The 12442-nt window shown below is 46.6% G+C and overlaps 1 protein-coding gene and 1 long non-coding RNA gene across 2 annotated transcripts; both read left to right on the forward strand.

The window, feature by feature from the left end:
* Positions 1-8: 8 nt before the first annotated feature.
* amfra (autocrine motility factor receptor a) lies at positions 9-4858 on the forward strand. The gene is given in 13 exon segments (XM_053426338.1): positions 9-690; positions 904-946; positions 949-992; positions 1171-1335; positions 1974-2120; positions 2673-2713; positions 2793-2913; positions 3081-3214; positions 3332-3442; positions 3907-4079; positions 4249-4346; positions 4447-4563; positions 4649-4858. Coding segments are annotated over 13 exon segments (1674 nt in total). The 5' UTR covers positions 9-420.
* A 707-nt stretch (positions 4859-5565) lies between these two features.
* Positions 5566-6649, forward strand: LOC128444646 (uncharacterized). The gene is made up of 2 exons (XR_008339167.1): positions 5566-5728; positions 5973-6649. It is a non-coding gene; the product is annotated as an uncharacterized LOC128444646 (long non-coding RNA).
* Positions 6650-12442: the final 5793 nt, after the last annotated feature.

Below are 12442 nucleotides of genomic sequence, written 5' to 3' on the forward strand. Positions count from 1 at the left end.
CGGTGGGCGGAGCGACGCTAACGGGACTCGAACGTTTCTCTCAATGAATTAACGATGTGAACAGTTTGTTTTCATTAAATATCAAATGTCTTTAACTCGTTTGGATCGGAACCGAGGCTGTACCGGTGCTAAGCTAGGTAGCTAGCTGTTAGTGCACGTGAAGGAACAGCTGATTTAAAACCTCACATGTCACCGACTCCTCTGAGGAGGTGCTGTCCACTGTCTCCTCCGAGGAGGTGCTGTCCACTGTCTCCTCTGAGGGGGTGCTGTCCACTGTCTCCTCTGAGGGGGTGCTGTCCACTGACTCCTCTGAGGGGGTGCTGTCCTCTGTCTCCTCCGAGGAGGTGCTGTCCACTGTCTCCTCTGAGGAGGTGCTGTCCACTGTCCACTCCGTGTGAGAGGACAGTGTGAACCTCCATCATGCCTGTCCTGTTCCTGGAGCGGGTCCCGTGGCCCAGTCTGCAGACCTACACGGCGCTGAGTGCTGCCTTGCTCACCGGCACCGTCCTCTCCGTCTGCTCCTCCGGCTCCTTCCCTCAGTCCAGCCCGGAGGAGGAGAGCCGCCCCCCGGGACTCAGCTCCGGGGTCAACCGCTTCCTCAGGGCCGGGGGACAGGGGCTGGGCTCCGGCTTTGGAGACATGGCTGCAGAGGTGCTGATGTCCCTGTGGACAGACAGCGTCCTGGTCTGGGTGAGTCCATCTCTGAGACCGTGGGGAGACAGAGAGAGATATGGAGACAGACAGAGAGAGACAGACAGACAGAGAGACATTGAAACAGACAGACAGACCCCTTTATGTGACGCCTGCTCTCTTTGTCTTGTCCTCAGTCCCCCCCCCCCCCCCCCCCCCCCACTGATAGTGTCCTCCCCTGTGTGCTCATGCAGATTGTGTCTCTGTGGACAGGTGGTGGTGAACTCGTCCTGCTGTGTCCTGCTGCTCGTTGGCAGACTCAGTGGCTTGTCTTCGGTTCCCTGCGTGTCAGTGAGGAACAGGTGGGGGTTCTGTCTGTGCAACCGGATCTGGATCCAACAGAACCAAGGTCCAGTTGGATCCAGACCCAGAGGAACTGGGTCTTCTGAAAGTCTTCCTGTCCAAGTCCGATCAGAGGGACATTTAAACACAGCTGCACAGATTCTGAGCCCAGATGAAGTTTGTTTTTTCATTTTGCAGCAACTGAAGGACAAGTTCTGGACCTTCATCTTCTACAAGCTCGTCTTCGTGTTCGGCGTCCTGAGCGTCCAGACGGTGGACGAGGTGCTGCTGTGGTGGTTCTGGTTCTCGGCCCTGCTCTTCCTCCAGCTCCTGGTGCAGCTCTGCAGGGACCGACTTGAATATGTAAGTTTCAGATGCTTTATTATTTTCTCTAGAGCGAACAAAGAAAGAGTTTTTAATTCTCCTCAGATGAATAAACAGCAGCTGCAGGCACCAGGTGGATCCTCACGTGTTGATCTGACACACTGGATCCACAGAGGACAGACAGAGGAGTCCTCACAGGAGAAGCTACTCAGAGATGTCCCCTCACACATTCTGTTCTTATAGAGTCCTGAGGGTGGCGCTAGAGGACCGCTGTCACTCAGCTGATCCTCCCTCCAAGATGGCAGCGTTCAAATCAAAGATATTATCACTTCATTTGTTTTACAGTAGAAGGAGGTGGAGACTTTCATCCATCAGATCAGGTTTTTGAGAATCACAACAACAGTTTATTGTTATCATTAATAATCATCAATATTATCATTGTTGTAATTTTAACTAGTTAATATAATGTTTGCTTTTGATATAAAAAAATGATCAGTTTTTCACTGACTAACATGCTGTGTGTGTGTGTCCCTGTGTTGTGTGTCCCTCTGTGTCCCTGTGTGTCCCTGTGTTGTGTGTCCCTGTGTGTCCCTGTGTGTCCCTGTGTTGTGTGTCCCTGTGTTGTGTGTCCCTTTGTTGTGTGTCCCTGTGTTGTGTGTCCCTGTGTGTCCCTGCAGCTGTCCCTGTCTCCAGCCGTCCCCCTGTCCTCCCGGGTGCTGCTGCTGCTCGTGCTGCTCATGCTCGGCTGCTCGGGTCTGGCCTCGCTCTGCAGCCGGCTGGCTCGAGGTCGGGGGGGACACGTCGCTGGCTTCATGGCTGCGGAGGTGAAACACCGGATTCTTCCTCTAAGAGCAATGAGAACAGTATAAACTCAGAATGGAAGATAAACTATTAAATACGTTTTTAAAGAGGAGAAAGAAAAGACAGGAAAACATGAATAAAGATTCAAATAAAAGATAATCAAAGAGTTGAGGAAGATCAAATTCTAACGAGAAAGATAAAAGTATGGAAACATTTCCACTTGCTCCAGGGTAATCATTTATCATTTATATATCATTTATTATAATATTATAATGAGGTGAATTCTTGAGTCATATCCCAGCGTCCTGCAGCCGAATCTGATGTTAAACTGCTCCTTCAGGAGGTGGAGGCTGCAGTGAGATGTGTGAACCAGCAGGTGTCACTGTTCTCGTTGCTGAGTTTGAATGTTTGAAGCCTGAATATGGTTCGTTTTTAAAACGTTGGTTAAATCCTGAAACCTTCAGGCAGCGTCACAGGTTTGATTCCCAGACACCTGCAAAGTCTCTTTCACACTGTGGTGAAGGTTCAGTGGAGCAGATCTGAGTCAGTCTAACATCTGGTCTCTGGTGTTCCAGTGCATGATGGAGACGGTCAGGACGGCACACGTCATGTTTCGGTGGGTGACACAAACAGCCGAGTTGTGTTTCCTGTTTGTGTTCCCGACCCGCGGCTTCATGAGCGTCTGTTTGTTGCAGCTCCTCAATCCACCTGTGGGACGTGAACCAGGAGAAGAAGTCCTCCTCCGTGTACTACACCGACCTGCTGGTGGAGCTGCTCCTACTGGGCCTGGACCTGCTGCATCACATCCACATGCTGGTCAGTGGGTTGAGAACACAGAGCCACACATTATCACCACCATACTTTTTATTTTAATTTTAATCAGTGCAAAGAAACAACAGAATAATGAATTAAGTTGTGTTTCATTATCAAGTGTGTGTCTTGTTCTCATGTGTTAAGTCCTTGTTGTTGTGTGTCGCTCTCAGATCTTCAGTAACATCTGGTTGTCTCTGGCGAGTCTGGTCATCTTCATGCAGCTCTGCTCCATCGCTCAGGAGCTTCAGAGGAGAATCCACCGCCACCTCACCTTCCTGCTGCTGCTGCACAACATGGAGACCAGGTCAGTGTAGCAGCAGACACCACACCAGGTGGTTCAGTCGTAAAGGAACTCCTCGGTTGTAGTGAAATAACAGAAGAAGAAGTTTGATGGACTCTCGTGGTGTCTTCTTCCTCTCAGGTTTCCTGTGGCGTCTTCAGATGAACTGGTGGACGGTGGTGAGGACTGTGTGATCTGCTGGGACGTGATGCGTTCAGCTCGGACGCTGCCCTGCGGTCACGTCTTCCACAGGTCAGCACAGGTTCTGATGTTTGTGAGGAGGAAGAGGAGGATGAAGAGGTTTAGATACGTTAATAACTTGACCATCACTGTTCCTCCTGGATTTTGTGTAACTTATAACTTTGAGTCCGTGAGACTTTAGAAGACGTGGAGAGTGTCGGCATCAATTCTGATTGAAAACCATCAGTGGACAAGACCAATGGTTTTGTACCAGACTGAGTTGGTGCTGCCTTCATGTGCTCTGGGAAACGTGGTCATTATGATTTGAAGGAACATTAGTTGGTTAACAGACCTGAAAGCTACAGGGAAACTTTATAATGACAGGATTGACTAATTAATAAATAAAGACCATTAGGAAACATGATGAGTTTAAATAACTTCCAGCAGAGACACAGTCTGTTAACAGTGATTCTCTCTCCAACACGAGTCCCTCACACGTAGTGACAGATGAAGACTGATGGTTTGTGTGTCCTCAGCTCATGTCTCCGCTCGTGGCTGGAGCAGGACACATCCTGTCCAACCTGTCGGATGTCCCTGGACATCGGTGGAGGAGGAGGAGTTCCTGTGGAGACCAGAGAGGCCGTCCCAGACAACATGGCTGCTGCTCGGCCGCACCTCAACCAGATCAACCACTTCTTTCACTTTGACGGTAAAATAGGTCCCGCCCATACACAGGCACGACCAATCAGGAGTCAGCTGTCATGGCATCTCCGCCTGCTTTCATCATCAAAATAACATTTCAAACCAAACTGATCAGAAACACTTGAACAAACATCAGAGAGAGAAGAACGACCTGATGTCTCTGATCCTCTCCCCAGGGTCTCGTGTCGCCCGCTGGTTCTCTGTGGAGCTCATGGCCACAACCAACTTCCTGCTGGGCATCGCACCGACAACCCCGTCTCAGATCAACGCCATGGTCAGTGCTCAAAGGAACGATGGTAGAGTTACAGCAGAGGATTGAGCTCAGGTGTCTCTCTCTCTCTCTCTCTCTCTCTCTCTCTCTCTCTCTCTCTCAGGGTCAGCCTATCCAGGAGATGTTCCCTCATGTTCCCGACCTGGAGGTCACTGGATCCCTGGAGGTCAACACAGACCACATCCTGGAGGGACGAGTCCAGAACGCCGTCCTGCCGCTGGTCAGTCAGTCAGCTGCTTCAGAAACTAGAGCTGAGTATCAGATATCAATATGAACATGTTCTCTCACAAGTCTGTGTACTTTAGGTTGTGGAGCACCCGCTCATCCACGTGACTCCTCCCCCTGAGGACGACAAGCGTGAGAGCCTGGAGGACGAGGACGAGGACGAGGAAGAGGAAGAGGAGGATGAGGATGAGGCGGCGGAGACACAGATTCCAGAGGAGGACGTGAAGGATCAGGAGAAGAAGGAGTTACGGTTTTGTCCATCAGCTGAGGAGCGACAGAAGCTGCTGTAGAGGAAGGAGGAGCTACTGTAGAGGAAGGAGGAGCCGCTGTAGAGGAAGGAGGAGGAGCCGCTGTAGAGGAAGGAGGAGGAGCTGCTGTAGAGGAAGGAGGAGGTGCTGCTGTAGAGGAAGGAGGAGCCGCTGTAGAGGAAGGAGGAGGAGCTGCTGTAGAGGAAGGAGGAGGAGCTGCTGTAGAGGAAGGAGGAGGAGCTGCTGTAGAGGAAGGAGGAGGAGCTGCTGTAGAGAAAGGAGGATCTGCTGTAGAGGAAGGAGGAGGAGCTGCTGTAGAGGAAGGAGGAGCTACTGTAGAGGAAGGAGGAGCTACTGTAGAGGAAGGAGGAGCTGCTGTAGAGAAAGGAGGAGCCGCTGTAGAGGAAGGAGGAGGAGCTGCTGTAGAGGAAGGAGGAGGAGCTGCTGTAGAGAAAGGAGGATCTGCTGTAGAGGAAGGAGGAGGAGCTGCTGTAGAGAAATGAGGATCTGCTGTAGAGGAAGGAGGAGGAGCTGCTGTAGAGGAAGGAGGAGGAGCTGCTGTAGAGGAAGGAGGTGCTGCTGTAGAGGAAGGAGGTGCTGCTGTAGAGGAAGGAGGTGCTGCTGTAGAGGAAAGAGGAGCTGCTGTAGAGGAAGGAGGAGGAGCTGCTGTAGAGGAAGGAGGAGGAGCTACTGTAGAGGAAGGAGGAGCTACTGTAGAAGAAGGAGGAGCTGCTGTAGAGAAAGGAGGAGCTGCTGTAGAGGAAGGAGGTGCTGCTGTAGAGGAAGGAGGAGGAGCTGCTGTAGAGGAAGGAGGAGGAGCTGCTGTAGAGGAAGGAGGAGGAGCTGCTGTAGAGGAAGGAGGAGCTGCTGTAGAGAAAGGAGGAGCTGCTGCAACGAACAAGAAGGTCAGAGGTCAGTGTCACAGACGACAGGAGCCAGACGTTTACATATCTGAGACTCAAAGCATGAATGAAAATCTGAAAACAATTTTCTTCTTTATTTCCATAATTTTATGACTTGATTCTTATAATCTGCGACGTTTTTCTCTATAAGAGGACGGAGTGTTGTACTTCCTCCCCTCGTCACTAGGTGGAGCCTCAAACCACACCCACTCCCAGATATCAGTGCTCTGAACTTTGTGTGTTTTCATCAACAGGAAGTATCATGAACATCTAGTGTCTGCAGGGACGTTCTGACCAGGAACATCACAGGAACATCACAGGAACATCACAGGAACATCACAGGAACATCACAGGAACATTACAGGAACCTCGGGTCCATCACAGAAGACTCAGGCTCCTCGAGCTCCGACCCTGTGAACCTGCAACACGAAGCAGCAACGTGTGACTTGAGCCACTGAGCAGAGCGGATTCAAACCATCAACGTGTTCTCAAAGGATCTCAGGACTTCATATAGTTCACATATTTATGAATCAGAGATTCTGGATATTGTTTTCTATTTGTTAAGTTATTTCTAACCTTCCTCTAGTTCATTAGAACGTCTGATGACTGTTTCCTGTTCTTCTATTCTTCTGTTGACTCAGAGAACGACTCAACTGATTCCAGGTCTGTGAGAGTTCCTCTGGACGATGGATTTAATGTTTGTATTCATATAAGAAAAGGGAACTGATAAAACTGCAAATAAGTTATTTCTCATAAAATATTATTTTACTAGTTCATTGTAAAATGTTGATCTTTTGTAAATAAATGAAAACGTTGTCAAACAGTTTGAGTTCATGAGTTTTATCATTAGAATTATTTAAAACAAAATTTATTCTGGTGAAAATGTTTGTGATTCTGATGATAAACAATAAACTTTGATTTGATTTGATAAGCAGCAGATTCTTGATTTAGCTTCTATCAGAGTCCCTCAGGTTGAGCTGGAGTCTCCGCTCTGTGATATTTAGTTTTCATCATCATTAACAAACCAAACATGTTTCACAAGTGATTCAAATGATGAGAATTATAAACTAGATAATAATGTAAGTGTGGTTGTAAGTCCCTGATTCATCCTCAGCAGAAGGTGGAGGTCGGTCACATGTTCCTCGAGATCAAAGGAACTTCTAGGACCTGGAGCTGCAGATAAATGAAAGACATAGCTGAACCGTTTGCTCAAGGACACTCGGGCAGGCCTCAGAGAGTCGGAGAAGAATCACCTCCTTTAAACTCAAGGAGTCACATCAGACACCTTAATGAGGCGGTTCTGATATATTTGATTATGAAGATATGTTTCATTAAGTTATTGAAATATGATATCATGGTGACGTGTGAGGAGACGAGATGTAATGAGAGTTCCTCCCAGGGGAGCAGATAGTGATCTGTGATTCTGACACTTTAATGTTATTACTGGAGCCTTGACGTCCAATCAGAGGCCTCGTCTTCATCCAACCAGACGCTGACACCAGATAACTATCTTCAATATCTGCCAGAAATAAAAAGAAATGAGCTCAGTTTCAATTTAGTTCAGGTGTTATCTCAGTAAAGTCATATTATTGTCATGTCAGTCTGATGTGCTGATTGGCTGCTGCTCTGTGGAGCTCAGAGTGTCAGAGCAGCAGCAGCAGGATGTGATGTCACACACAGAGTGACATCACATCCTGCTGCTGCTGCTGCCAGGCTTTCATCCATCATCTACCACGACCTCTGACCCCAAACTCACCCCCGACCAGGAGGAGCCATCAGAGCTTCAGGGTGAAACCAAACAAGTCGTTCAAAGCAGATGAAACACAAGTGAAAACACCACCAGGATTATTTTATATTGAATGTTTGATCCTTTCATCTGAATCAGACTCAGTGGACCTTGAAGCTCAGGTTGGATCTCAGCTGACATTGTGGGAGGAAGCAGGATTGTCCTTCGTTCCTCTTCTTGTGCTCAGTCCTCATGTTCCTCCAGAACTTTCCGATCGTCAGTCAAAGATCTCAACGTGGAAGAAGAGGACGGAGACGCAGCAGAGTGAGACGTCTCAGCGAGGAGAGGATCACGTCCCTGAGAATCATGGAGTTAAATCCGTCCAGAGGAAACAGAGTTTTACAGTTTCTGCTTCCGAACACAAAGAAACCAGACACGACTCTGAAGCAGCTCGGACTCGGATCCACAGACCTGATGTTCCACAGAGAAAACAAGAGATCTGAGACTGAAGCAGAGTCAGAGGAGAGAAGCATGTTCATAAAGAAGCAAATGAAACTTAAGAGTTATTAAACTTTGATTGTTAAGTAACTGAAGTTTGAGAGCTGGTTCAGAACTGATCCTGCTCACCTGGAGGTTCACTTCAGAGTCGTCTGTAATCTGCTGAGTCATCCTCAGTCCTCTCTGTTCTTCAATCAGTGCAGAGAGGAAATCGTCTCTTTGTCCTCACTGATGGTTTGTTAAGCTGCTTTTCTCTCTAACAATGTTTTTAAGTGTGTCGCAATTATGTGTTGTCATTAACACGCTAATGAAAACTGCTGATGTCACTGCTCAGCTCCGTCACTGAGGGAATCGAACCGACGTTTTAACACGATGGGACAACCAGAGAGTCACTGGATCAAACCTCATCTGAGAACCAGGAAACAAATTAATAAATAATACAGGTATTCATTTGTTTTCCAAAAGAGAATCTTTGTTATAAAATAAAACCGATGGAGTCCCTGTGTCTCCTGTGGGAACCAGAAGAAACTCACAAGCCCTCGAACCTCAAGCCTCCCAAGGTGCATTCTGGGAGGAAATATTCAAAACCTGTGTCACCACCATGAGTTGTTTCCCAGTTCAGAGGCTGAATCATCTTTTCACACCAAAACCACAGCAGCACGACTCGCCTGTCTCATGTCAACGCTCCGTCCGTCCCTCAGAACCAAGACTCCATCATGTCCCAGGATTCATTTCACTCTGCTCACGTTTTTCCAAGATCATGTCCTGACATGTTCCTCGACTTGTTTATCTAATTTACTTGATAGTGTATATACATTAATTCTTTATTTCTACAGAGTTGTATTTATACAGCTTTTCACTGCTCACGTGTTGAAGAAATACCTTCTGGAGAAGTCGAGTCATTTTCTCATAGACCTCTATAGAAAATACCAGTGGAGTCGCCCCCTGCTGGTCACTACACAGAAGACAGGCTGCAGGCACTTGTGCATTGGCTTCAGTTACTCAGACATCTACGTCTGGTTTTTCTGAGCGGTCTGTTTCTGACGAGCAGCTTTTACAAGGAGGTTTGTGGTGAGTGAGCGGCTGAAAGGTCAGAAGGAGAAATAGTCGAGAAGATGATTGAACCAGATGAAGTCAATTCGTTCGAAAGTGTCAGATTGTCTTGATTTACCTTGAACTGAAGAACTCGGCAGTTTGTGGAATCACAGAGTAAATAGTGTCTTTGTAAAAAGTTCATGGCATCATCACTACCACCTGACATCAGATGCTGGAGAGAAGCAGCTCCAACCATCACATCCAAGGTTTGTGTTCCATCATCAGGACGAGCCGGATGAACGTCATCGTGAGCGAGAAGACGAGAAGTTCCTCGACCTCGAAGGTGAAACCAGGTCACTACGGTGGTGAGCTAGGTTTCTACACATGTTAATGATCGCAGCCAATAAAACAGTTTAATGTTTTAATGTTCAGGTCTGAGAAGCCGTCGACTACGTTCCCTCTCAGAAAGATGACGACCTGAGCTGCTTCCTGCTCTTTGATCATTTACACTTTTAATAAATCAATTTAATTTTGATCAGATAGAAAAAGTCACAAACTTTCTTTTCATTGTTTCATTATCAGAGGGACCAGTGGCTCATCTCTGTTATTCATATAATTCCTTTCGTGATCTATGATTTCATAACATCGAACAAATAGACGAGATGATTTCCCTCCCGTTGGCGTGGCGACCCACAGACGCCCGTATCCTAGCAGCTGCAGCCGCTGGTTGGCACGGAAACAGGAGCTCAGAGACACAAACAGAAATGATGTCTTTTCAGTTTCCTGTAAACAAGGTAAACACACGAGGTAAACACACGATGTGAGGAGCACGAGATGAACCAACAGGAGGATCTCATGTTCCTCACACATCAACCATCAGATTGAATTGAGACAGAAACTCACATCTGAGTGGTTCTTCATGCAGCTGGGAGCCGGCTGCTCGGGGGGGGGGCGTTCACTACTCCTGCATTTAGCCCCACTTGGGCCTCGACGGTCCCATGACTCCACCGCACAGCTGCTCAGAACCCACTGAACCCACTGAACCCACTGAACCCACAGAACCCACTGAACCCACAGAGCTCCATTTGGATGAATGCTCTTCAAGTGCTGCCTCAATTAGATTTATGCAAATCAGATGTTTGAGAGGAAGCAGGAGGCAGCTGCAGCTTCTGTTCATCACGTGTTCAGAGAACCTGAAGAGAAGGACGTGTTCGTCTCTAGTGGACAAACCTGGAGGGACGGTTCATGAGACAGGTCAGGGGTCAGGGGGCGGAGCCAGGAGTTTATTTTCACTCTAACATAATGAGATAAAACGTTTTCACCATTTTCAGTCATGGATCTTAATTAGAATAATCAGTTATGTTATGACTGAGTTGGTGATTGGATTTATATGACCTGTTGTGGAGGTGTAATATGTTTATAATATGTTTATTGTAAACATATCAAACATGTTCGCGATCAGTTTTCATATTTAGTAATACATAAATGTGATGTTTAAAAAGAGCGGAGAGCTGGTTCATTGAACACCATTTCCCAGAAGCCCCTGGGGTAAAGGTAACTGACTGAGGCTTATTGGGTTGAGACAGAGATGCTGGTTGATAAATGATAAATAAGAAATGAGATATTCAAGATAATGAACATGCAGATTCAGTTCATTCTGGAAACACATTGAATTCTATCAAATGAAGCAAGACTGATCTTTATTAAAATCATCAGACTGTAAATTTCTAATATCAAGGACTCTTTTATTTGGAATCGGAACATGAAACAGAAGTATTATTCTTTCTTCATCAGAAATGAGATGCAGCTAAAAATAGAATCACCTGATAATTCATTCGATTCCTAAATTAATCAATTCACATTTTGTTTTATTAAATGTCAAATCTCTTGTTTTATTCACTCATGAACCAAATAATAATAAAAATGAATTGATATAAAACAGAGATTATTTAAATTCATCTATTAATTCATCATTGAAACAGCAAATCTTTCAGATCAGATCTTAAATCATCTTTCCAGCTGTGGATCCGACTTCCATGTGGATGTGACTTAAAAAAATGAATCTGTAAATGTCACAGGATCGATGAGAAATCCAGAAAATGAACTTTCTCACTAATCCAGAGAATCCGTTTCCTCCTGAAATGAAATTATTCAGACACAAAAACACAACAGGTGTGAAATAATGAGTTCTTACAGGCGGATGCAGCTTTTGTCGGCTTCATCAGATTAGAACAGGTAAGCATATAAACATGTGTGAGTCTTCATCCCTCCTCTTCCTCAGTGTCCAGCGGGCCTCTGTTGGGGGGGAGGGACGCTTTGATCTCCTGCCAGCGTTGTGGAGGCCAGATGATGTGAGAAGCTCGGCCGTGAAGCAGCCCGACCGACACCTGGAAGACACAACCACACAACAACACGTCCCGGGGTCAGTGTGTACTTGATACAGATTCTATCACGTTCCACTCAAACACATGAAGCCTTGAGTGCTGAGGTTGTTTGAGTTTCTGGTTTAAAGTGATGAGCTCATTAACTCTGGATGATGAGAAGCTTCACTGAGTCCAGACACATGATCATCATGGAGGATTTAAAATGTGAAACTCAAACTGAGACGTCGAGGGCTGAAGATCGAGGTTCTGTCTGACTCCTGCTGGCACCTTCAGACTCCAGATCAGCTTTAACAACATGAAGTAATGAAGAAGCAGATTAATATTCGTCTGGCTGCAGCTGAGGAGCCGTTCAGTGGTTTGTTTTCTCCATCACATTAAAACACCTTTCTCACGGCTCATCGGTTCCTCTTCCAGTGGGTTAGGAACTCGTCTGATTTCTTTGGTTCTTTAGTTTCTTGGATTCCTCTTTGTTCCTCAGTTCCTTATTGAACCTTTTCTACCATCATGCTGCTTAGTTCCACACATTGCCTCCGTAAGGACGAGAGATGGGTCACATGACCTTCTCCAGAGTTCCTGTGGCTTTCCTTCGGTTCTCTGGTTCTCACCACTCTTCCCCAGTTGATTCTTCATTTTCTTGGTCCTTAGATCTGGTTCCTTGAATCCATTTCAGTTCTTTGTTTAGTTGTTTTCTTGTTTTCCTGGTTTGGTCTTTGTCTTGTTCTTCGGTTCATCCTTTAGTTCCTGGTTCCTCTCTTCAGTTCTTTGGTTCCTTCCTCCTCGTTTTCTCTCCCTCATCATCATGTGTGAATCTGAGAGAGGCACAGACCTCAGCAGCCGGCTGACTCACTGGTATCGATCATCAGCTCCATCAGCTCACTCCAGATGTATTGAGGTCATTTCCTGCTTTGGGCTCAGTAGAAATCTTACTTATTGCACCTTTCAATGGTTTAATGGTCCGTTCCTCCCAGCGCCGGAGATCCACTGACACCAAACCTCCTCCTGTCGCTTTATTGCTTCCACTTTTCTTCCATATTACATTTATTTAAACTTAAGAGTTTCTTAGAAAAGATTTTCCAACGAC

The sequence above is a fragment of the Pleuronectes platessa genome, chromosome 7, assembly GCF_947347685.1.
Source record: "Pleuronectes platessa chromosome 7, fPlePla1.1, whole genome shotgun sequence".
NCBI lineage: Eukaryota > Metazoa > Chordata > Actinopteri > Pleuronectiformes > Pleuronectidae > Pleuronectes > Pleuronectes platessa.